This window comes from Lemur catta, chromosome 11 (assembly GCF_020740605.2).
Source record: "Lemur catta isolate mLemCat1 chromosome 11, mLemCat1.pri, whole genome shotgun sequence".
Taxonomy (NCBI): Eukaryota; Metazoa; Chordata; class Mammalia; order Primates; family Lemuridae; genus Lemur; species Lemur catta.
In genome coordinates this window covers 21,353,680-21,378,227 of record NC_059138.1, presented here as the reverse complement: position 1 = coordinate 21,378,227, position 24,548 = coordinate 21,353,680, and the positions used below count along the sequence as shown (strand labels likewise).

Here is a 24,548-nt window from a genome sequence, read left to right as displayed (position 1 = left end):
GTTACAGATAGACATAGAAATAAATACAGATGTACACGTGGGATCCTTAGATAAATGGATAATTCCAGAGCTGGGGAAGACAGTACAAGAAGACCCTGGAACATGCTGTACCAGAAAACAGAGAAGTGCTCAAAGAAGGAAGGGAGACATGTCCAAAGGACACAGAAGCCAGTTTGTACTGGCCAAATTGGGAACAATTTGACCATCAAAATGAAAAACAAGGATAGTGGATTATAACTGTTTGAATATAATGAGATTCCATGAATTCTTCTAATACAAATAAATAAATGAATAACTTGGGAGTTTGTTGAGGGATGAAAATTATATAGTTCAAAGTGTCTCCTCACAAAATACCTTTTCATTACAAAGAGGAAAAGGTAACCTTACAGTGGAGAAGCCTGGTAGACCCCACCCAAATCAAGTTATTAAAGTTAACATTGTCAATAAATTACACGTTAGTGCATAACTTGAATATCATCACTAAGAAACATGCCAAAATAAGTGGCATGTACTCTTCAAACGTGTCAGGGCCATGGTAGTCAAAGATTAAGACTGAAGAATTGTTCCAGACTAAAGAGACATGACTACCAAATGCAACACCTATTTCTGAACTAGATCCTTTTACTCTAAGTATTCCATTAGAACAGGTGGCAAAATTTGAGCAGGTTTGTGGATTAGGTGGTACTAGTGTGTCTTAATATCCTGGTTCTCATTTTCTGAACATATAGGAAAATGTGCTGGCTTCTGGGAAATGCATGCTAAGTTATTTGGGGTGATGCTACTGTGAGTCAGCCACTTGTTCTCAGTTGGTTTAAAGAAGAGGGCATGTCCTTTGTACAGTATGTGCAACTTTTCTGTAAGTTTAAAGGGTTTCAAAATTACACACATGCAGACATACACTGGGAAGTAATCTATGCAGTTTTAGGTAATTATCTGACCTATTGATATATTGTTTGTTACTTCCAATATTGGTAGAGCTGGGGAAAGCAGGCAAAATTGTGTTCAAATGATTAAAGCTTACTGTAATTGAAATTTACTCCTTAAGATTCTTATTCTCTTATATGGGCATAGAACACCTTTCTCCATGTTGGCATAATATAGGACCGCAGAGTTTCACAGCTATCTTATACTGGGAAAGTATGAGCTTATTACAGCCTGCTTACTGTGGAAAGGAGTTAGAGGGGAAGATGTCAACTACTTATAGATCTTTTGAGAAAGCCTGTGTGTGAGACCTATGTCGCTTGTGTGTTTGTGTCAGGAACACCTGATCATGACTAATGGAAACTGTTCACTTTTAATAGAACCCTAAATTTCTGTTTTAGTTTAGAGAAGCATTTCAATCCCAGCACTAATTCTCTTTGTGTTTCAAACTGATACAGAGAGATGACTTACTGTGAGACTTCAAGGCTGTTAGGTCCCTTTTTATATGCTGATTATGAATTATCTATTCAGGCTAGACATTTGTAATTGGAGTAGAATTACTGATACACTCAAGAAAGCAGAACTTACAAATTTGTCCAAAGCAGCATAATGTCATGGCACACAATTTAATGTTCTCTTTTTTTTACTGGACAACTGATCAACACACTAGTGTCAGGTTCTGAGCCATCTTTAGCTAGGGGAAAATCTCCTGACCTTTCATTAGCAGCCAAAAGAAATGAATGAGACAGTCAAGTATATGGATCTAGGCTAATTCCATTTTCTTTCTCTTTCTTTCAATCTCTTTTTAAATTGAAGTCTCAGATAATTGGGAGGAAAAAGACAAAAGCTATGAAGGAATGTAGAAAGTTACTGTCCTTGATGCTATGCTAGGCAAACTTGGCTAGGAAAATAAATTACGTTCTAAGGCTATATTCCCAAAATGATTAGGTGTTTTTCTTATACTTAAAAGAATATCTCAAATTTTTCTGTATGTTTGAAAACAAAAGTAAAAGAATTTGCTTTAACTTTAAAATATTATTATTATTTTTTATTTATTTATTTTTTTTTTTTGAGACAGAGTCTCGCTCTGTTGCCCGGGCTAGAGTGAGTGCTGTGGCATCAGCCTAGATCACAGCAACCTTAAACTCCTGGACTTAAGTGATCCTACTGCCTCAGCCTCCCGAGTAGCTGGGACTACAGGCATGCGCCACCATGCCTGGCTAATTTTTTCTATATATATTTTTAGTTGGCCAGATAATTTCTATTTTTAGTAGAGACGAGGTCTCGCTCTTGCTCAGGCTGGTCTCGAACTCCTGACCTCGAGCAATCCACCCGCCTCGGCCTCTCAGAGTGCTAGGATTACAGGCGTGAGCCACCACTCCTGGCCTAAAATATTATTTTTATTTATCCTAGATGAACTAAGTAATTCCATTCAGAAAATATTTGCTGTCTACCTTGTGCAAAGTGCTTTGCTAGGCACTGGGGTACAGAGCAAGAAAAATGTGACCCATACCCTCAGAAGTTCATCACTTAACAGGGAAGGTAGATAATGAATTAATAATTGCAATATATTATTACATGATGATTTATCACATGGGGGACACATCGAGAAGACAGTACATGTGATTTTGACATGCCTGGCACATAGTAAATGCCCCATGATGATAGTTGTTATTTCATGTATTTTTACTCTCCTTACTGCTAAGCACGAGCACCACAACTGTTCCTCCAGGAGAAATATGTAATTAGGGATAAGAAGCTAAGAGAACATGGCTTAGATGCTAAGCTTTAAAGGAAAGGGAAAGGAAAGTAGTGGGCAGGGTGTGAAGTGATTTGGGAATCTAAGGCCTTAGGAACTCCATATGGCAGGTCTTAACAGGTCTGTAACATTTGCCAATAGGATAAAGGGGCAAGGGCTAGGAAAAGTAGGGAAAGATTGTGCCCTTGGTTCTTTGCTGTCCAGGCAGGTAGGTATTCAGTAATTCTGTGAATTGATCTGAGCAGCATTGACAGGAGTGGATCATTAAACATTTGTGTTGGTTTACTTAATATTCTCTAGCTTTTCATACAGAAGCTTGTTTGTGTGAACTTTTCCTTGCCTGCTCTGCCATTCCAGCTTTCTCCTGCAGAGCCCATGTATTCCTTATAAAATGTCAATGCTCTGTTATTCAAAATGCAACAACAAATATTTCTTTGTTTCTTGGCATTTCAAATCGCCAGGACATCACAGGCTGTCAAAAGTGGAATTGTCCCCTATGCCACTCCCCAGCCTTCTTGCTGGCTTTCTGGGGGGTGGAGCCCCCCTCTTGCCCTGTTAGGGGTTCTTGGTGACATCTTAGTTAAATCCTCATTATGTATCAGCATCTACATCTGCTGATTTGGGGCTGTTGCCTTTTCCATGCTGCCAAACACAACTCTGTGATAATGACAGCATTTGCCAGCACACTTATGCAGTGACTCAGGAGACAGGGTGGCCAGCAAAGCAGCCTCTTTGTGGGAGTGGATTTTGAGAAGTGCTAATTCCGTGGCAGTTTGGAGATATTAATATCGTGCTGGCAGTAGATAAACAGGCAGCAGAGGGGCATATAATGAGAAGATATTCAGCCACAGCATCTTTTCTTCCTTTCTCTACGGGGACATTTTTTTTCTTCTTTTAAAAAAAGTGTGTTCTCCTGGGTTTTGATGAATAGAACTCTTAAATGGCTTAAACATACACAGATACTGATTAGTTCAGCCCCCAGCATCCGCACAGTGTGAGTTTCTAAGAACCACTAGTGTGTTAAGAGTTAAGTATGTTTTCAAACAATAGTAAATCATAGCATATGGCACAGTAGCCTATTGCTTACCCTACCCTCTCCCTAAAGGGCACCGAACCAGATGGTTAGAGTGGGGCCTTTCATGTAATTATGACAGACACAAAGAAAGACATAAGCACCACATTCCCTTAATAATATCATTCTTCTTGCTTTCCGGTATTTGCTATAGTTAATTATAGTTAATTTTTGAAAAATTGTGTTTGCAGTTTAATTGTTTATATCAAAGTTCCCTTTCCAGGTTGGGGAGGAACCGTGCAAATGTGCTTCTTTAGTCGTCTGAGTGTCAGCTCCAATGCACTTTTCTCTAGCTAGTAGATGCAGGCCACTTGTAATGGTACCTCTCATTCCAAAGTGAAAGCACTTTTCTTATTCTGGTGAAAAAAGAAGACTGAATGCATTTCAGAATTGCTTTAAGTTAGATTCTAACCTGAGATCTATAGCCTCCTTGGAGTATTGCTCCAAAACTGTTCATTTCAGTTTTTATACATTTTTACTTTCTTTGTTCCCCATCTCAATTCATTTTGCAGAAAGAATTTCCTTTGTACTAGAATGCTTCTCTTCCACCTGTCCTCTTCTCTCCAATTTGCTCATGACTCTTGCCTTCTCCGAGCCTACTTTGGGGGAGATCCACTCTCAAGAGTTGATGAGAAGATAAATACTTTGTTACTTTAAACCGATGTTTCTAACATTGCCAAACTAAAACAAGACATTTTTCCAGCTTGAGTAAGACCGTGTCTCTACAAAAAATAGAAAAATTAGCTGAGTGTGGTGGCATCTCCTATAGTCCCCGCTACTTGGGACGGTAAGGCAGGAGGATCTCTCGAGCCCAGGAGTTTGAGGTGGCAGTGAGCTATGATGATGGCACTACAATCTAGCCTGGGAGACAGCAAGACCCTGTCTCAAAAAATAAAATAAAATAAAACAAGACATTTTCTAGTAGCTGTAAAGGCTAGAAAGGAGATTTTGAGAAATTTAGGCCATGCTTGTATGTGCTCAGTTTTTTATCTATGTGCCTAATATTTTAGAGCAGACTTTTCTTGAGGGTAGAGGCTTGTTTATAACATTCTGTAAATAGCCTGGCTTAATGTGGGCTTTTTACAGACATTTTCTGCTAGTTTTTATGTGTGGATTGATATAGCATCTGACTGTACTAAGCAGAAAAATGCTGAGCTAGGGAACTTTGTTATTTAACCTTTTATTTGGATTTCTAGCTTAGCAACTCATTGGTCTTGAAATCCTTGGCTTCTCCCTCCCTCTGCCAGAATGCGTTAAGACCTCCAGGTGCTAACTGTTATTATTTCTGTTGACTGAGCCCCATATGCACTTCTAGTGCTCACTGACCTATCTTTTCTGTTGCAGAAACATCGCTGAGGCTCTTGTCAGCAAAGGTCTAGCCACAGTGATCAGATACCGGCAGGATGATGACCAGAGATCCTCACACTATGATGAACTGCTTGCTGCAGAGGCCAGGTGAGACAAAAAATTACTAAACACATTGGGACCTACAGCCCCACTTTTGTCTTTCCCACTATTGTGCCTCTACCTGGGGAGAGTGTATTAGAAAATAACATACTGTGAGAAAGCTTATATCTTTTTATTATTCCTGTTTTTCCCCATGACAAGAAGGGCACACTTTGAACTTGCTGTCTAACCTTGGTTAAGCTCACTTGGGCTTCTGTTTTTTTAAATATGTGAAATTGGTATATATTAGATATGATCTCCCTATATAGATATTATAGAAGGAGACATGAATGAGCACTCTATAAGATATTTTTATCATCATTCCTGGGACTAACAGTGAACGTCTGCTTATGTAAGGAGTACATTTGCCTGTTTCTTACCTCCAGAGACCTACTCCCAGCCCCTCCCATTAATCACCTCTAGACCTTTTGTCATGTACAAAGGAAATGAAAACATTTATTAGGAAATGAGTTTTGGTTTCAAACACTTTCTGACAGCTGGCAGGAGAGCACTTGAGAAGCCCTGTGACATTTTACTTTTGTCCTTCATCCCTGTGGCTGGTTACCCCAAGGACATGCATACCGCTCAGCAGTATTTCTTGCCATTGACATTCCTCAAGGCTTTTACTCAGAGAGACTTTTGTCACTGGGTGGTATGTTAGTTGAGTGATTCTCAGACTTCCTGGGAAGCAGAGCAAGAACTGAGCCACTTACGACTCGGATAGCTCAGCAGACTGCTTGGACTCAACCAAAGTATGTCCGTTGTTTCAATGGGCTTGCCTCACCCAGCAGTTTTTCCATGGTCTGTAGGACCCATTTAGTTCTAGAAGTTTGGTGATTGTCAGGTTATTCTCCACATTTAGAGGAGGAATGCGTTTGGGCACATGTTATCTAATCTCAGCTTCAGACTTTGTTGTGGAGATCACTTCTCTTGCTCTTTGGCCCAGAACATTGCCCTGATATGTGACATTTACCTCTAACACTGTGTCACATCTTGATGGATAGAGCATCTCCAGAATGTCAGCTGAGAAATCAGTCTGTCAAGCTGCTATGGCTTTTTGGATTCTTTCTTGTGGGCTTTTCCCAGTAGGACCGTCTGGGACCTAATTCTTAAGTACAAAGAGTTCTGTGAAAATACCCATATCTTGGTTGTTTAAGGTTGGTTAATGGCCATGTAAAAGTAATGTGATAGATAATCTATAATTGGTGTTTGTCATAAACCTCACTTATTTTCTTCTCTCCCTGCCTCTATTGCCACTAAGCCAGGTAGGCCCAGAGAACCCGTGATAAGAAATGTGGCTTCACATTTCTTGGTACTTTTTGATCATCTAGCTCCTGTAGGACGTAGACAATTACTAAATATAGGTGGGATTCAGGGGATAGATCCATAGTGGGCAGCCTGACCTGATGGAAACTTAAAGAATAGGTAATAGATTTCCAGAGAAGCAGGAGCAGTTTACAGTCTAGTGGGATATGTAGTCATATTTTCCATGCTGGGTTCACATTGCCACTAGTGAATATTTAATTCTGACAGGCAGGTAAGCATGGAAATAATTTGCAAAGCAGCTCCAGAAAGTGAGGCCAGAATAAGCTCTTTTATTATCCTGTTAGAAATAGCCATGTCGTGCTATAATGTTTAATGAATATGCATAGATAGTGAAATTTTTTAAGTTTTAAGTTTTAAGAAGAAAACAGCCTCTGTAGTCTAGTGCTCATTTTGTGCTGAAGTCATGTAACAAGATGCTTGCTTGCTAAAGCAGTGAGCTGCCTAGAGATAATTGTGTTGAGCCATTGCTTTCAGACTGATGGTGGAAAAATTGGCTTTGGGGTCATTGCACTGTTGCAGGTTGAGTAAACGAAGAGAAATTAACCACTTCTCTAAGCCTGTGAGGCATTGACATAAGGCAATACAGGCCTCATAAAGAATGGGGAAAAATATCCAGCATGAACTGTGAGTGGGTTTTCATTTGGAATAGTATCGTCAGCAAGACCCAGGATAGTGGCTGAGTGCCATCGTCTAGATGCTAAACCCCCAGGGAGGGGAAGTCACATTCAGGAAAGATCAGAACACCTGCTAGATAGGAATGGTGGTTTTATAGCCAAGATTTTCAGTGCAGAATTTACCCCTTTTTTTAAAATGATAAAGTCGACCCCTTTGCATGACCACCTGTCTTCTGACAATGCTCTATTTGAGTTTGCCTTTAGTTTGAAGGACTTTGTTCCCTCGTGACACACCCCCTGTGTTCCCTTAGCATTCTTACCTTCTCTCACGTTACAGCACATCACACAGAGCTCTTTGACGTGTTCTTCTGCCCCATATCCTGTCATTTATTGAATATTATCTGAGTTAAGGGTTGTTTTCCCCTAGATAGATTACCTATATTTTTTTCAGCTGAACCCTGCTTTGTGATTTTTATGCCCCTGTCAATGTGGTTTTTCTACCTCACAGTTTCATGTCCTCTGCAGATCTCATTAGCGAGTTGTTTACTCCTTTTCTGGGCCCTGAATAGAACCCCTAAACAAGAATGGCTTTGGTGTTGACCCCAAGTCTCTCACTGCATGGACTGTCACTTAACTGTCTTTTGTTTATCATGCTTCAGCCACTTTTTAATCTTCAGTGATTGTGTATTGAACCAAGCCAGTCTGAATTAATTTCCCAAGTAAAATTTCTTGAGGTACTGTATCTAATGCTTTAGCAAAGGCCAAATTCATAACATCTGCTGCATTCATATCAGTCATTCATTCTCAAACTCTTTAGGTAAATAATAGGTGGGTGAGGGTAGCAAAGCAAGGCCATCATTCTGATTAGTCCCTCCCCACAAGGGTGTTGATTCCAACAGGTATTTTTGACTCTGACCTGTTTATCTCTCCGGTTATCGCTAATGATATTGGCAGTGTGGTACAGGGTGCTCTTCCGTTGACTTTGCTTTCCAGTGCTCTGCTTGGTCGTTAATCCCTTTAGAGGAACATCGTAAGCTTTAGGGAAAGGTCGGCCTGTTAAACTCCTCTGACTTCTCAGGTCAGCGCAGCTGCCTGCCTAGGAGTTGATGAGCTTTCACAGGGTTCTGCAGCCCCTGCTTCCTCTGCAGGGGGGTATGATCTGCTGGCCTTTCTGATTATAGATCATCAGATGGGAGTGATGTGGTAGGTGCTCTTTGGGAGACCAGATGAGACAGAAGGGGAAGAAGAATACCAATTTGCAGTTTGGCTGTTGCTGAATGAAACAACCTGCTAGAAACAACCTCTGCCACCTCAGCAGCTCTGCCCAGTTTGCTGACCCATTGAGACTCCTTCATCCAGATGCCTGTCTGCTTTTGGGAAACCCTCATTATGTCTCAAATACATGGCCCATGTAGAAGAAGCCACATCTTTTTTGTTTAAAAGATTAAAAAACCTCAAATTCCCAAAAGGCAGCTTTTCTTTCCAGCTCAGTTATCTTATCATCAGCTGCCTCTTCCCTCATTACCTTGTGTCATGGCAAGATAAGGTTTTGGCATTTTCTCACGTACTCTCAGGTCTTGTTTCTCTCATGGGCTCCATTGAAAAGCCATTGATTTTGTCCCAGGGTTCTGAAAGCTCCAGTACATGTGTCCTCCGTATTTTTTACAAGAATTTAGGTGCAACTGACCCACAGTTCTTTGTGCCACTCCTGAACTTGGTCCCCCCTTTTGGAGGCATCATATAGACTCCTTAGGATGTGTGACACATCATTTCTGTTCTGTGTGAAACTAATGTTCTATCCCCATATTGACTTTCTACCATTTCCAATTCTCGTTTTACTTCAGTATTTTTCCCAGTTAGCTGGCCTGCTGTGTTCTTAGTCTTGATATGTGTTCTAAATTTAAGGAAGAGTTTTTGACTCCTTCAGGGAATATCTCTTACATCCTTGTGAGGTATTTCCAAGATAGTCATTATTGGGACCCTTTTTACTTTTTAAGGTGCTTTAACAATTTTTCATATACCCTATCCCATGTATTTGGTATAACACATCCAGTATGATTCTGGAGAGGCCAGAATGTGAATTTCATCATCATGCTAGATGTCTTCCAGTTGGGCTTTTTTGTTGAGCATGTTATGGACACTGAAGACAGATTGATAATGATTAGAGTCAGTTCAAAGCCTGGCTGTGTGCTGTTTTCTTTAGATATGGGGGATATCATCTATGTGAATTCCTAGAAACTATTAGAATCTGTGGCTCATTGCAGGAAAATACAGAAGTTCAGAAGTTGGGGCTTTATTCCTTTAAGGCACCTTTTAATTCTAAGATTTTGTAATTTCAAGATAGGATGTATATATTCAGAAAAGAAATTGATGCCCCAGCTTGACTGTGGGAAAGCAATTGTATTGAACAATCTGGTGTCTGAGCAGATTTAAATGAATTTAGATTCATTCTGGACATACCTAATGAGGTTAGGGTTATCTCGGGAGAAGAGAAAAGGGCAAAGTCTCTCTTATCTTTTCATGTGTATTCTATTTCTTGCCTTGCACACTGCAGATTCAGAAATCGTGGTGTTGTCCTCTGTCTTTGAGAGGCAAGCATGAACCTGCCCTCTTTTCAGCTTTGCCTTAGCTCCCTCTCTTCCCAGTCCCCTCAAGGACTCATTTTTCTGATTGAGGAAGCCCAAACAACTAGTGTTCTGCCTTTCTGACTTCTACATCTCCAATCTCCAAACCCCATAAGCACCAGTCTCCTGCTTTTTTTTCAGTGTGCTTGACAGCACCCTCCTTTTGAAGGCTTCTCTCTGCTTAAATATCTAGGAAATCTGTGCTGTCATTTTTATCACAGACTTTGATCAAAAGGCTATAAACTTGTTGATAACTCTTTTTTAAACCAGTATCAGTGGTCATTATTAAGAGGGATAGAGTTTTAATCATGTCTCTCTCTTGGTAATACAGTTACTGGGGACCATGGTGGGCTTTCTGATTTCCATATGTTCATAGCAGCTGCTGGTAAATATATTTTGCAGTTTCGCTGAACTACTTTTGATACCACTGGGAAGAAAGTGTTCTTGGTCTTCCACTCTTGACTTAACCAGAGGAGCCTTACTTTTCTTCTGATTTATCAGGAAGTTTTTCCATAAAATTTCAGTGGGGAGGGGGAAGTGACTTGTGCCCTTTAAAAAAATTTGATAGGGTCCTTCATATCTGTATCTTCAGTTTTACTGGCATTCACATACTGAATATGAACAGATTGTATAGAGTTACTTGCTAGCACTTTCTGTTGCTATGTTAAAAGATACAGCTTTAGGACTGTTAAATGGAAGAGGTCGGTATACTGGTTTGACACAGTTCTGATTTGTTAAATGTCTTGGTAAGAAGAAGCAGGTTTTATTCCGCACCAATCCGTGGAGAAAATTTGGCATTTAATTTGTGTGTGTGTTGAAATTTTAAAACTAAGATATCCTATCTTATGGTACAGATTACCTGGGTTAACCGGTTCTCCAAGAAATCAAATCTTTCCTCTGTCAGGAACAGTTATTCAAGGCTGGTTGCATGTGATGGCTTTGCGTTCATGTCTTCTCTTTCTTCTCATTTACTTGAGTGTATCCTGGGTCCCAGGCATTGGGGATAATAGTGGTGAAAGAAAAAGGTAATAGACTCAACCCTTTACAAAGCATGCAGTCTCAGAGGGACAGGCATTAAATAATTTTAATAGTACCTCTGGATATTGCTATTTTTCCTATTTCTTCTCTACCTGTTTTCTTAGCCCTTCCTCTTTTCTCCTGCTTTATTTTTAACACTGCTTGCCTTAACACCTTTTTTATTCCATCTCTCATTTCTATTAAATTTTCCCATGAGAGCATCTCTTTGAAATTCATCTTTTCTGTCCAGCCTCTGTTCTTATCTTCTCAATGGTTTAATGGTACAGCTTTAAATAAAGCAAGATTTCTCAATCTAATGACCTCAACAAGAGAAAATTCTTTCTGAATAAAACTAGAACCTACTGAATACTGTTAGAAACAGAGCTTTTACTTGAAGTTTAATCATAGATTCCTGTAACACCAGGGTATTGTTGGATTTTTAGCTCAAGCATCATAGCAAGCAGGAGTTGGGTGACTTATCACTGCCCTCTTCACCCAGCTGCATTACATCATGCTGGTACAGGTTGGAAGCCAGCACAGAGAAAGGAGACTGGCCTTCTCTTAATATCCTAATGGCTTCCTTTCTTTTTTAACTCTGAAAATGCAGACCCCCACTACATTTTGGACTTGCAGTTGGGTGTCACGGTCGTGAGGCTGCTAGTTGCATCCAGCACGTGTCAGTGTGTGTTGGGGGTTCACTGTTGGGGAGTAGGGAAGATCAGCCATTGCCAGTGGATATGATAACAGGAAAATGTGCTAAAAGAGCTGGTGTGGGGAAGTGATTTGACGATGCAGCTGAATGTGGGGAAATTTAGCTTTTCCCTTTCTTCAGAAAAGATGATGCACTCAACATCCAAATAGCAGTAATCAATCTGCATTTAAGGCAGCACAAATGGCCACTTCTGGAGAGCTGTATAATGTCTCCATTTCCAAATAGTTTTCTCCTTCAGGATATTAAGAGGATCTGTTCACTCCCTCCATCCTATCCTTCTCTTCCCTCCCCACCCCCAGTTCCTTCTGATGTAACTCAGCTGTGAGACTTTTCTTGCTGACTAGCGTGAGGGGCCTGGGATATAGTTGGAGCTCTTTAGCTTTGTCTGCTCTCTTGCATACCAAACAGCGAGTAGTTCTGCGGTCATGGTCAAGTGATGATCTGGTGGGAAGAAATCCTCCTTGCCCGATCTTTTCTGTAATGTTAGCCTGCACTGGTTGTATTCCTTTGGAAGAAATTTTTCTAGATTTACCTCCCTAGATGATTTGGTTGTCATTGTGTCCTCCTCCAACCCCACCTTCCAAAATATATTCAGCTACAACCTGTTATCTGTCAGAGCAACTTGTCCATTCTCTCCCATGTCACTATTCTTGGGGTAAGAGGCTTTTGCCTCTTTCACAGACCACCAAAATATTTGATATGTTTGGTTTATACTGGGAATATCATTTCAATCCAAATTAAGTTGTAACACTAAAGTGATAATTCTTGACTCTTGACTTTCTGGAATGTCTTATTACTTGACTCCATAAACCATTGCTCCTCAGACCGGCAACATCATTGTCACTCGGAATGTGTTAGAAATGTGAATTCTCAGCTGCCACCCCTCCCTCCTACCACAGTCTCTCTCCACATGTTCTTCAGGTGATTCTGATGCATGCTAAATTTTGAGTAGCATTGCCCTAGACAGTTCCTGACCACTATGAAACAAATCACTTGGTGTCCTTTTATGGCAGATTAATCATTTAATCTTCATTTTAATCGTGTTTATAAGTCATGTTTGTAAGTAACAGCAAGACATGGAGTGGACCAGCTCTGGATTCCTATAGTATATCCTGGCTCTTTATTCCCTTTGATTCCTGTCTCTTTCCTCTGCCTCATACTCTGCATTTATGGCTCCTTAATTTGACTCCTTCTGAGTAGCTTCCACCAGCTCTTGGTTAATTTAATGTGAAATCATGTTGAGTGTTACAGTGCTTGCGTGCTTTGGTTCATCTGCAGTGTCAGGTGGCTGAGTGGGTCGGAGAGCAGAGTCTCTATTAGGCATATCTCTATCCTTCTTTTGCTCTAATCCTTGGAAATCTCTCAGGAGGACTATAGTTCGAATAATTAATCACTCATACATCAATGCACAGAATTTTACAGCTGCTTGTGAACGGGAAATCCGCTTCATAGCTCTTTCATTTGCAAGATTCTTTGCATCTACATGTCTTGTAAACTCCCTTGTGCGTTTCTGTTTATCCTAAGCTGCTTCTGACTCCTCCCCCTCCAGCTTTGGGCCCAGAAGTTGAGAAGGATTACTTCCTATTCCTCTTGCTTTTGCATCAAGTTTGGAGACCCAATCTCTGGAGTATGGCAATGAATTTTTTCCAGTAGGTCCAAGTAAATGTAGCTCACATTGGAAAATGGTTTTCCAAACTGAATGTCACAAAACTGTTATATTTCACTCGGTCAAAAGACACGTTAAAATTTTCTATAACTGATTTGTTCATGTTACAATAACAAATATTTTATCAGGTATTGGGGGGTAAAAACAAAAATTCATGACCGAGTGGTGATTGGGGTGACAGATAAATATTGCAAATAATTGCAAAAATGGAGACATATATGGGTAGCTGGGATGCAGAGGAAAAGGAGCACCTAAATCGAAAGGTTATCCACAAATAAGAGTCCACGAGGCAAAGCATAGTCTGTTTGGTTTGCCTTGGCAAAGGGAAATAGAAAAGAAATACTACTTCTTTGCCCTATGACATAGCAGTTGCACTTCTATGAATTTATCCTAAGGAGGCAATTAGAAGGTGCTCATCAGTTTGTTTAAAAGTTATTCCTCATGGCATTATTTATAATAGTAGAAGCATCATATTCACATAAATACCTCATAGTAGAGGATTGATTAAATTTTGAAACATGCATCTATATGTGATGGATTTACTGTGCAGCTATTTAAAATGATGTAAAGAAATTAATGACATAGAGAAGTATTCATTTAGCTATTGTTTCTGGTAAAAGAAAAAAGAGCCTGCAAAACTTTTTCCTCCATGGTGCAAGTCTTTATACATGTAAGTGCATATGTGTGTGTAAGCACTCTGTTAAGGGTGCTTTAATCTTGGAATAGGATTATGAGTCATTGTTTTCCTCAATTTTTGATCCTAATCTGGGACAGTAGAGTTTGCTTATCTTTTGCAACTGTGTTCCCTCATCTCTAGCATTGGGTTGATTTTTCCCTGCCATGGAGCTCAGGATCCCCTCCACTGTGCATCCATTGTCATACTGGCACAGTAGCATGTGTCTTCATTTCTCTCTTACATTAGTTTTAGACAAGATGATGACCTAGAGTTCTTTGTTATTTGCTTCACTGCCTCATAATACCTACTGACTCATTAGTCCGCCCACCTCCTCTTGACCGTAGGACTCAATTTCCTCGTTTCCAGTCTATGTACTCTCCATATTTTCTGTCTTTCTTATCAGTAATTCTCATTTTCGTTGGAATTGCAGCTGCATAACCCTACCTCTCCCACCTACCATTCTGCACCTGCTCCTGCTCTGTGTCTTATTTTATGATTGACGGGACCCTGTGGCTCCCTCCAGCTGCCAAGGAACCAGTAGAAAAAAGGCTGAAGGAATTGTTCATTGCTGCCTTGTTTTATTGATACCTGTATTTGATTCATGCTGTAACACCATGCTCATTAATAGGACCTGAAACACAATGAGAAGTACTTCAGAAGATTAGCAAGTTTTTCAATCTTTGTTGGAATTATTTTTTCTTTCTTTCTGAGTCATTTCTCCTTTATTGTCTAGTAGGAATTCCTTACATTCCTGCCACAAGAGCTCTGTTTTATTATTTATGTGGCCAGAATTTTGCTCCCACTCACCGCCACTCAGATGCTTCCCCATCTCCTCCTGTTCCAGTGGACTTGATGTGGGATGTGATGCTTTTGTTCTGGATACTCCTCTGTTACTGTTTCTGCTCAGAGGCCAGACTTTAACCTCTCTTCTGCCCTGGAGCACTGTGGCTCCAGGAGGGCCAGCAGACCTCATTCTTTTGCCCTACAGTTGCTTTGGCATTGTCCATGTCTCCAATTTGAAATATTTTCATTGTTCGGCATCAGTTAGTCAGTTACCAGGCATTTGTTCAACTTTTTCTTTTCTTTTTTTTTTTTTTAAAGATGAGTTCTCGCTGTGTTGTCCAGGCTGGTGTCAAACTCCTGGCCACTTCCTGCCTTGGCATCCTATAGTGCTAGAATTAGAGGTGTGAGCCACCACACCCAGCCTATTCAGCTTTACTAGGTACACTTTAACTGAACTAGATGGCCCCGAGTTTATATAATTATGGGAACATAGATCTGTGATAAGTACCATAATAAATCTTAAGGACAACCCTCAAGGGGCCTCTAGTCTAGCTATAGTAACAAAGATTAACACATGAAGCAAATTTAAAGTCATATGTTCTAGTTTATAATTACATACTGAACTAAATGATCATACTTTCACATTTATAATTTTATTACCAATTCAAAGGAGTTTACCTAGGACCCCATATTAAGAATTTCTGTTATGATAGCTATTGTATGATTATAGTGAGGTTGTGGCTACAGATATGTGATAACTCTTTTCATTCTGTTCACCTAGAAGGACAGGTAGGGTCAAGGGGAAGCAAAAGTCCAGGGAACACACATAATCAGTAACTTGCATGGAGGGGCCATGGAGAGAATGGGCCTAATTGGACTCAAGGGAGTAATGTGGAAATCATGTGAATACATATACTGGGGCCAAGCATAGAATTTCCACTTGATTTCACAGGCTGGTGGTCTTTGTTTTGTGTATAAGTAGGGGAGTGAGTTGACAAAGTAGATTTTTATTCAGAAGTTATCTGGCATTCTTGTGCAATGTTGAATCAAAGTGGTGTGCAGCATCAAAAGGGATTGATTGAATTTAGTTAAAATGTTCCTGATGTAATCTTGAAATAAATTGGTGAGGGCCTGGACCAAGAAGGTTACCAAAAGGGCCAAGTAAGCACAGTTATGAAGGAAGAAGGTATTGGATGTAGGGATGAAGCAAAAGCAGAATTAAGGGACATCGTGGACCCCAGTTACCAGGAAAGCGTTGTTAAAGGAGATTACAAATGAGGGGACACATTCAGGGGCTCCTGATCTCTCTCAGCTCTGCAGCCTCCTTTGTCCCATCATCTCCCTGCTACCTCTTTGTTACACACCATTTCTGCTTCCTATCACTTGATTTTCGTTAGATCTCTTTTATGTGAGAAAGTAGTTCTTTTTGTAAAAACTCTGTTGAAAACTTCTGTTCCCTAGGAAAATTCACTTATATACTTCGGGGGAGTTTGCAGATATTTCTAACATCCTAGCTGTAGTTTACTATGTCCCCAGGTTAAGAGTTCCTGATGTGACAACTGTTTTTTTGACTATGATAAGGTGGGATCTAACCATAAATGCTTTGAGTTTCTTTGTAAGCTCACAAAAATATTTGTTCAAAATGATAAGCCACCATCACTGAATTGCCAGTAAGACCAAGGCCTGTGTGCTGGCACAGGAGGGACTGTGATGCTGAGACTTCTGACTTGGAGAGGGCTGATCTTAAGATTTCCTGGTTGAGCTAGGGACCACAAAATCTGAGAGCAAACTCTATTCCTTTGCATAAAGTGTGCGTGGAGATTCCAATCCTGCTGTGCTGAGGCCGTGGGGGTGCTCTCACTATATATAACAAGGTCCTCATCTTTCTTTGCAGAGTTGTAGGTTTTATCTTCTAGAGGGAAGGCAGTCACATCTAATACGTTAGAATGTCAAACTTTGCTGTTTAAAGAAAACGGTTTTTTAGTGATTTGAATGGAGTTTATCTCCTGCACTGGAATACCCTACAGTTATGCGGCTCCTAGAAAAGCAACCTAGAAGGCTGAGTTTTCATCTCTCTGCCGCCCTGTCATCCCTTGGCATGTATATGGGTATGTACTCACTTTTCCTGCCTGGTGATGATTTTTGTCCATTATTGACACTGGTAGTCTTTGCGTCTTTGTATTGCTGCATCTTGGAAAAGAAAGCTTCTGAGAGGAGCAGGCTGTGTTCTGCCCCACTGCTTCCTTTCTCCTGGCCAGCCTGAACACCAGCCTGCCTTTGTGAGGAAGCGGCTATTAAGCAGACGCAGCAGGAGAAGTTTAGAAGTCAGGAGTTTCATTCCCTGCCTAATGAAAAGGGATGTAGAGCTGTGGTCATGGCCTGCAGGGACAGGCAGTGTGGGGAGGGAGTCAGTGTTTGCTCTGTGGAGCAGGCATCGGTGGAAGCAAGCCTGCCATCTGCCTACGCTCCCATGTCGCAAAGACAGAGCTCCTCAAATCTATCCCAGAGAAACTGGGTTATGTGAGATGCAGAGGCGAGCCCCACTGAGAGATGATGACCAGGCAGCATACCTTGTTTTCAGCAGAGCCTGGACCTCCACATTTTATTTCCCATATGTACAACTCTTCGTAGTCAGTCATGGTGTGTGTCCTCATGGTCCTGGAACACAGATGTACACTCCCTTTGGGGAAGAGCTGTGATAAGCCTGCCCCTCTTGGCTTTTGCTCCTTTCCTCTTTGAGATACATGCCTGGGTTTCTGTCCTGGGCAGTTCCTCCTGATAGTCTCTCAAGAATCTCTTGGTGTGGCATGAGCTTTGCAGAGGGAAGCCTTCTGCAGATAGCTCATTTGGGGTCATTTCTGCAGCAGTATGGGGACAAGAATCAAAGCAACCTCAGCACAGGGAAGGAGACCCAAGCCGAAATAGGTCAATTGGCTCATTTCTCACAGATCTCTCACACTTAGTAGCCTGGGTCGGGTGTACCACTGCAACTTGGGCGTGCTTCCTCTAGGTGGGCATTATTTGAACTTAGTAGTTAACTGCTTATTCACTGACGTTCAGTGTTGCTTCTCTTCTGTTAACAAAATAAGAACTATTTTTCAGTGTATATATGATGTTACAGTACTATTTTCTTGCTGCCTCTTGAATGTACCAGAAATTGATCTAATTTAATAATATCTTAAGTGTAAAAAAATTAAGTCTTTGAAAATTTTTTCAAAATTAATACCTGAATGCAAATAATATCTGATAATAGGTTTTTAGGAACAGGGTAGAACATAAATACCTTTTTTCTTTAAAATTAAGATTTAATTTTCAAGATTTTTATTGTTTTAAATGTCAAATATACACTATTATCCATATTTTCCAGTTTTTGGTGTTATATTTCCCCCCTTTTGGTAGCATGTACATTCTTGGTTAAGTCCTGGATTTTTGTTTATGGCACAGAGCTACTTTGGGGTGAGAGAAAGAAGAATTGTAGTTTACTACCTCACTGCTTTTGCCTAGAGGACCTTTGCTTTCTAACTTGCTGCTCAGACCCTGTTCTTTTTTCCTCATAGTGTATGAGATGTTCTCTAGCCCTCAGGAAAAGCCAGGAATTCAGCAGTGCTCTAACGTGAACCTGTTTATAGAACCTGCAGATCTATTTATTTTGGTTGTCCTTGTTGTTAGCAGATAGGGCTGTAGACATTTAGTGCCCCATAGGACCTATAGAAAGTTTTGCAAGCCTGGCTTGAGGGAGGTAAGTAAGGCACAGTCAGGGTCGCAGGGAGCTCGCCTGGCCTCACAGAGGCTTCCATCTTAAGGCTGCTTCTTCCAGTTTACAGTAGCAAAAGTGAGACCCTGTTGGTGGCAGATGAAGTTATAGAAATAGGACGCAGACAAGACATAAGCAGGGCTTTGGGAGTTGGAAGAGTTATATCATTATTTGGCTTTGGTTTCCCATATAAACCATCTTTTAGTTCTCTACTGTTAGCTTGCAAATCCCAAGTGACAAGGGGCAAACCTTGAGAATCAGCCTTGGTCAGTGACCATTGACAGGATCCCTGAATGATAAATCATTAGACTTAATTGCAATGGGAAATATTCTGACCCATTTGCAATTTCTAAAGCTGAAGCCCTTGATTCATATTCAGGAGGAACCACAGGATTCACAGAACTTGGAAATGCTTTATTTGAGTTAGCTTTCACATCACAGTGAATGAGAAAGTGTGTGGTTTGTTTGTTTTTTCCTTGTTAATTTTGTACTTACCTCATCATGGAGTAGAAACTAGATAGTAAGGAAAGCTTTTGTTATTTCTGAACCAAAAGCATTTCGAATCAGCTGGGTGAGAGATCCCCTGGGATGGAGGAAGGGGCTCAGGTGGATGATAAAAACCCAAGGAGGTAAGAAATATGCCTGTTCTACTTTGCACTGAGCAACACCCACACCATTTGGTTTATGTGGGTTTGGTTTAAAAAGTGATGACCCTGAAGTAACCCCCTGCAGAGTGGTGTGCTCTTCTCCTGGTCCTTGAGTGAGTGCCTGAGTGTGAAGAAGGTAGAAATGTGGCTGCTCGTGTGTCTCACAGACTGACCTTTGCCCTGGTCTGATCTGGGCAGCTTTCTCTGTATTTCCTCTGGAATTCAAAAACCCTAAAGTCTAGTCCACAGAGTGGAAACACCCTGAATCTCTGTTTCTCTATCTCTGAACTCAAACTTGTCCCTACTAGAGTCTGCAGGCTGGCAGTATACACAGGAAGGCCTTATCTAATAATATGGGAACCTAGTGATTTACCAGTCATTTTATCCTGTGTTCCTTCATTGTTACACCAGTGATCATGCCCAGTGATGCCTAGGCTTCTGTCCCTGATACGACCACTGAAAGGATTGGGACATTGGAGTAAACCAACCCATGATCCAGTGTTTGGCGGAGTCCCAGAGTCCTTTGTTAAATCTCTGTTACTACAACCTGAGACTGATTGAAAATGAGGCTTCATGTCAGTTATGTAGCATTTGCTAATGTTTTTTTGCTTACTGTTCAATGACTTTTCTGTACAATATTTCTCCATTCAGTGCAACTTTTTACCTAGGAGGAGCTTCCTTCCATTAGAATTGGAACACTAGCTACATGTTTTGCATTTAAAATGTTTCATGTGATTAAATGCTGAAAGAAACATTATTACTTCTGTTTCTTAGGAGTGTGCTCTTCCAATTTATTCTTCTTTTGTGCCTGGAACAAAGCCTTTAATTTGGAAACAAGTAAGGGAGCCCTCTGATTACCAAGCACACAGTTAGCTGGGTTTAGGAGAAGAGTAGCCTTGTATTTTTCCCTCCAGCAAATCCTCTTGCAAAGACTGGCTACTTAGCATTGTACAGTGTGACTTGTGTAGTCATATATCCCCATTTTCCCACTGTTCTACTCTTTTCAAACATTGTGATTTGTATTTTAATCGGTTTTTCTCTTCTTCCTTTATAGAGCCATTAAGAATGGCAAAGGATTGCATAGCAAGAAAGAAGTGCCTATCCACCGGGTCGCAGATATATCTGGGGTGAGTCATATCCCTGAGTGGAGCTGTGTAGCTCCAAGGCTCCAAGAACATGTCTGTGTATTTGCCGAAGGACGTCAGCTTATGTGTGTTCTCCAGCTTACTCTTTTTCAGACATTGAATGTGAATTTTTCCAGGGCATCCACTTAGGCTTCTGTAGGGATCTGGAAAGGCAGAATTGAAAATCTCATTCTGTTTCTCTACCTGAACTATCTCTATGTTGCTTTTCCCTTTTTTTGGATCCCCAAGTCTATGATTATTTTTATAATTACAATTACTGTATTTTGTGATTAGAAAGTACTTCTTCCCAGTGTTATTAAAATAAAATTATTTTTTTTTCCACTTCCCAAGACAGAATCAAAATACCTGTTTTTTAAATTCCTGTTTAATTCTCACTGTGAGTGGGAAGTCTTAGTGGTAGAAGGTCTCGTATAGGTTTTAGGACAAGTATAAGAATTCATTATGATTTCCTCATGACTTCTTTTTCATCTGCTTGCCTGTAATAAGTGGGAGAGAATGGAAAAATGTGTGAATATCCTTTGCAATAATAGATATAGATTATATGGAAGAATCGATGACACAAATAAAATTCCCAAAAGGCTGCGTCCATATGACAATTTAGCAGTAAGGGCTTTGCTTTACCCCTTGCATGTTAGGATCTCTTTTGCCGAATAGATCCCCTTGTTAGTTGAGTGGGTCTATTCATTTATTCCACAAGTGTTTATTGAGTGCCTACTGTATGCCACAATTTGCTTGAGGCCCTGAAAATTTAATAATGAAGAGAAACCGATAAAGTCCCCACATTCAAGTGGGAAAGGAAGACAATTACAACGTCAGGTAGTAACAACTACCGTGAAGAGAAATAAAACTAGCTAAGGGGACAGTGAGTAGTACAAGATTTTGATCAGATGGCCAGCTGTGTTCCTGAGATATACACACCATTCATTTCAACTCCCATAGTCATTAATGGTTAAGGATCAGGTGTGTGTCAGGGGTAGGGAAGACCACATAGCCCATGGAAGATGAAGGAGGAGGGGCTAGTAAATCTTAGCTTGGACACTCAGGGAATTTGCATTGGGCACTGAGAAGAAAATATTATACTAGTATAAACAAAAGGTTCCAGAGCGCAGCCTAGCCCATAGCAGTGATGAATTACAGTGTATTATCTTCCTGTTGTGTGCCCAGACCTGGCTGAGGCTTTTTCTGTTATTCTTGGTGATTGCTTATTACAAATATGTCTGGCCAGCTCACCCTTAGCTAGGTATGGTAGTACTCTGCTCATTTTAAGCAATAGGACTCTGGTGAGCTTTTCTCTCTCTATAGCTAGTCACTGCATATTACAGGTTAAACAGTGTTTACCTACCACGCATCAGTTGGATGTCAGTTTAGAAGCTGGGGCCTCTGTTTAGTGGATGAGGTACTGTGATAGTCATTCTTTGTGGCTTAGAATTCTGAGAAGCTCAGAAACCTGTAGTTAATGGCCTTTGAGGCACAGGTAACCATGGTGTAGCTGCTAAGGCTCATTTTTAACAGGTGTGTCTCACCCAGTGCAATGTTATTCAGCCTATTTTCTCTGTGGCTTACCTGGCTGAGTTATTCTTTGCATATATATTATTAGCTTTTATATGTGTGTGCTGTGGCATTCTCAGCAATACTTTCCTTAATGTTCTTTTGGTAAAGATGTAATCAGAGGGTAATTTTTTGGCTGTTCAGCTGCCGGGGAAAGTCATAAATACCTGGTTTGGAGAACACAATGAAGTCTCCTCTATGTGAGGGCCAAATATGCCCATGTAAAGGCACACACTCCAGGGCCTTCCAGAAGCTGAATTCAACCTTCGGGATATGTGGTCTCTTTTGGCTCGTGCAAGTTCATGTTCTTGCTTCGATTTCCCACTGGCGGTGAGGAGAAGTGACTCTAAGGAGGTTTTTGAGGTTGAAGTGCACCTGCCTCAGGACTGGACAGCATCTCCCAGTGTAGTGTCCAAAAGATCCTTATTGCTTTCTTTGAATCTTACGCTGCCTTTTACCTTGATGCTTTCTGGTGCTTTCTCATTCCTTTGTTTTTGTTGTTAGTAGTTATAGGACTTGTGAAACTTGTCTTCTTCCCCTCCCCCCCCCACTCCTATTCCACCAACTCCCCTATAAGCTATACCTCAGTTTCATACCTATCTGGATATTGGAGAATTGGTTTGCTCTTAAGTTATTTAAAAATAAATGCCAGTTAAATTTCCCTCACTTACCACATAAATAAAAGAGGAAAGCTTGAACAAGTGGAAGACTGAAAGTGAAAAAGCTATTCAATTTAAATAGATGTCATCTATGACCTTGTCTGTTTGAATCATAGATTATCCAGCTAAGATTGCAATTTTTTGTGTCCTCTGTAACAGAGGAGTTTCGTCTTTTCCCCCCGTCTAACCTTCCCTCCTTTTCCATCATAGTGTTAAGTTTGTGTGTATGTTTGGGTGCCATTGTCCCATTTAAGTGAGATACATGGGTTTTCTGCTTTCCAAAGCATGCTGGCCACTTTTGCTGTCTGAGAGACAGGTAGACATGTGTGGTCAGACAGGCAAACAGCTTACAGCCTGATGAAGAATAAACACCTGGAATAAAGGCTGTGTATTATACACATATGTAATATTTTCGTAAAGCTTCTTAATCTTTTTAAATTTTTAACTGTGTTCCCCACAGTTGATTGATCCCCCTCTTAGGTGTAGGTCATGGTAAATGGAGGTTTTTGTTGAGCTGACAGGATAGCCAATATGCTGGCAAAATAATCTACTATGAACTTGTACTTGTGAATAATACCTCTCACCATCCTCTTCTCCACCCCCAGTATACATCCTTGGAGAAAGGAAAAAGAAAACATGAATAAGCACACATTTTTTTCTCCTAAACACGCTCAAGAAATGTGCTGTATGCAAGAGGTTATATCATTGTTGTAAGGCAAATGACCTATAACTTTGTTGTCATGTTAACTCCCTCTAACTTTAGGAGTTGAGTTTCTACCCATTCTCCATATCTTTTCTCTTATAAAAGAGACAAAAACTAAAATACTTTTGTATCAGCCTGGCCGGGTCGCTCACCCCTATAATCCTAGCACTCTGGGAGGCCGAGGCAGGAGGATCACTTGAGCTCAGGAATTTGAGACCAGCCTGACTACAGGCGAGACCCCGTCTATACAAAAAATAGAAAGAAAAATTAGCTGGGCGTGGTGGCACTCACCTGTAGTCCCAGCTACTGGGGAGGCTGAGGCAGGAGGATCACTTGAGCCCAGGAGTTTAAGGTTGCTATGAGCTATGATAATGCCACTGCACTGTACCCTGGGTGAAAGAGTGAAACTGTCTCCAAAAAAAGAAAAAAAAATGTTTTTGTATGGAGATTTAGCAAGTGTAAGACCTGCTTGGCTGACTGCATATGGTGGGAAGTAAGTAACCCAAGTATAGGAGTGAGAGCTTGATGGCCTGCCTTGGCAAGTGAGACACCCGCCTCTTCAGTAGCCAAAACTACCAAGGCTTTTTGTTTGTTTGTTTGTTTGTTATTACAGATGGCTTTTTATGTTAGTGTCAGCTGAGTGCTGTGTTTTCCAAAAGACAGACAGAACATGTGCATGTAACACCAACTGAATGAAAGCCCTGCTTGTCTAGGGCTTTGATAAAACTTGGCCCATCTGCATCTTTTGCACCTATTTTCAGGGAAACCACTAAGGAAGAAAAGTACTTATTGCCAAACTGGTAACTCAGATCATGAAGAAGTAACTAGTTCTCCTTTATTTCCAGTTTCTCAAGATATATAGGAAGTGAGCTATTGCAAGTACCAGCCAGTGCTGTCGTTTCTATAATAGTCTGGTTTCCTTCAGGCCAGGATGTTCCTATGTATATGGAACCAACTAAGAATTTGACCAGCTTGGTACTATTAATAGATATGATTTGCTTTGAAGGATGGTTCTATGGTGACTGCTTCATTTCATATACCCATGTTTTCATTATCAGTTGGTTTTGTTTTTCCCTGATTTCTGTCTCAACTCCCTCCCTTGCCAGCGTAGAAAAAGTTGGAATGTGTGTGTCAGTGTTCTTTATCTTAGATTTCTCAGTTGTTCTTTATCTTAGGTTTATTATTGTTTTTGCTGTAGCCTGCTCTGTAATAAATACAATCTCCTGCAGATACAGAGTGTAAAACAGGCAATAAAATAGGGCTGGTGCATGGCTTACTGTTGTTTTGGTAGCTCAGACAAATCAATTATGGTTCTGAGATTAGAGCAAGCTCCCCACTCCTCAGGTTGCAGCCATCCCTGCCAGTGCTGATTTCCTCCTTTACCCCCACTCCTCTTTCCTCCTCCATTTGTACTTGGGGAGTGCTCGATGGGTGAGAGTGACTATTTGAGTTTTTCTCTGCATCTCTTTCCTCTGT

At 40.7% G+C, this 24,548-nt stretch overlaps 1 protein-coding gene across 1 annotated transcript in view; it reads left to right on the top strand.

Annotated features, from left to right (window-relative positions):
- The window catches only part of SND1 (staphylococcal nuclease and tudor domain containing 1), a 416,716-nt gene that overhangs the window by 218,644 nt on the left and 173,524 nt on the right, over nucleotides 1–24,548 (top strand). Inside the window, exons 13-14 of the mRNA XM_045564681.1 lie at nucleotides 5,097–5,207; nucleotides 20,072–20,144. Of these exons, the coding sequence (XP_045420637.1) occupies nucleotides 5,097–5,207; nucleotides 20,072–20,144 (184 nt within the window). The remainder of the gene's footprint in view (nucleotides 1–5,096; nucleotides 5,208–20,071; nucleotides 20,145–24,548) is intronic.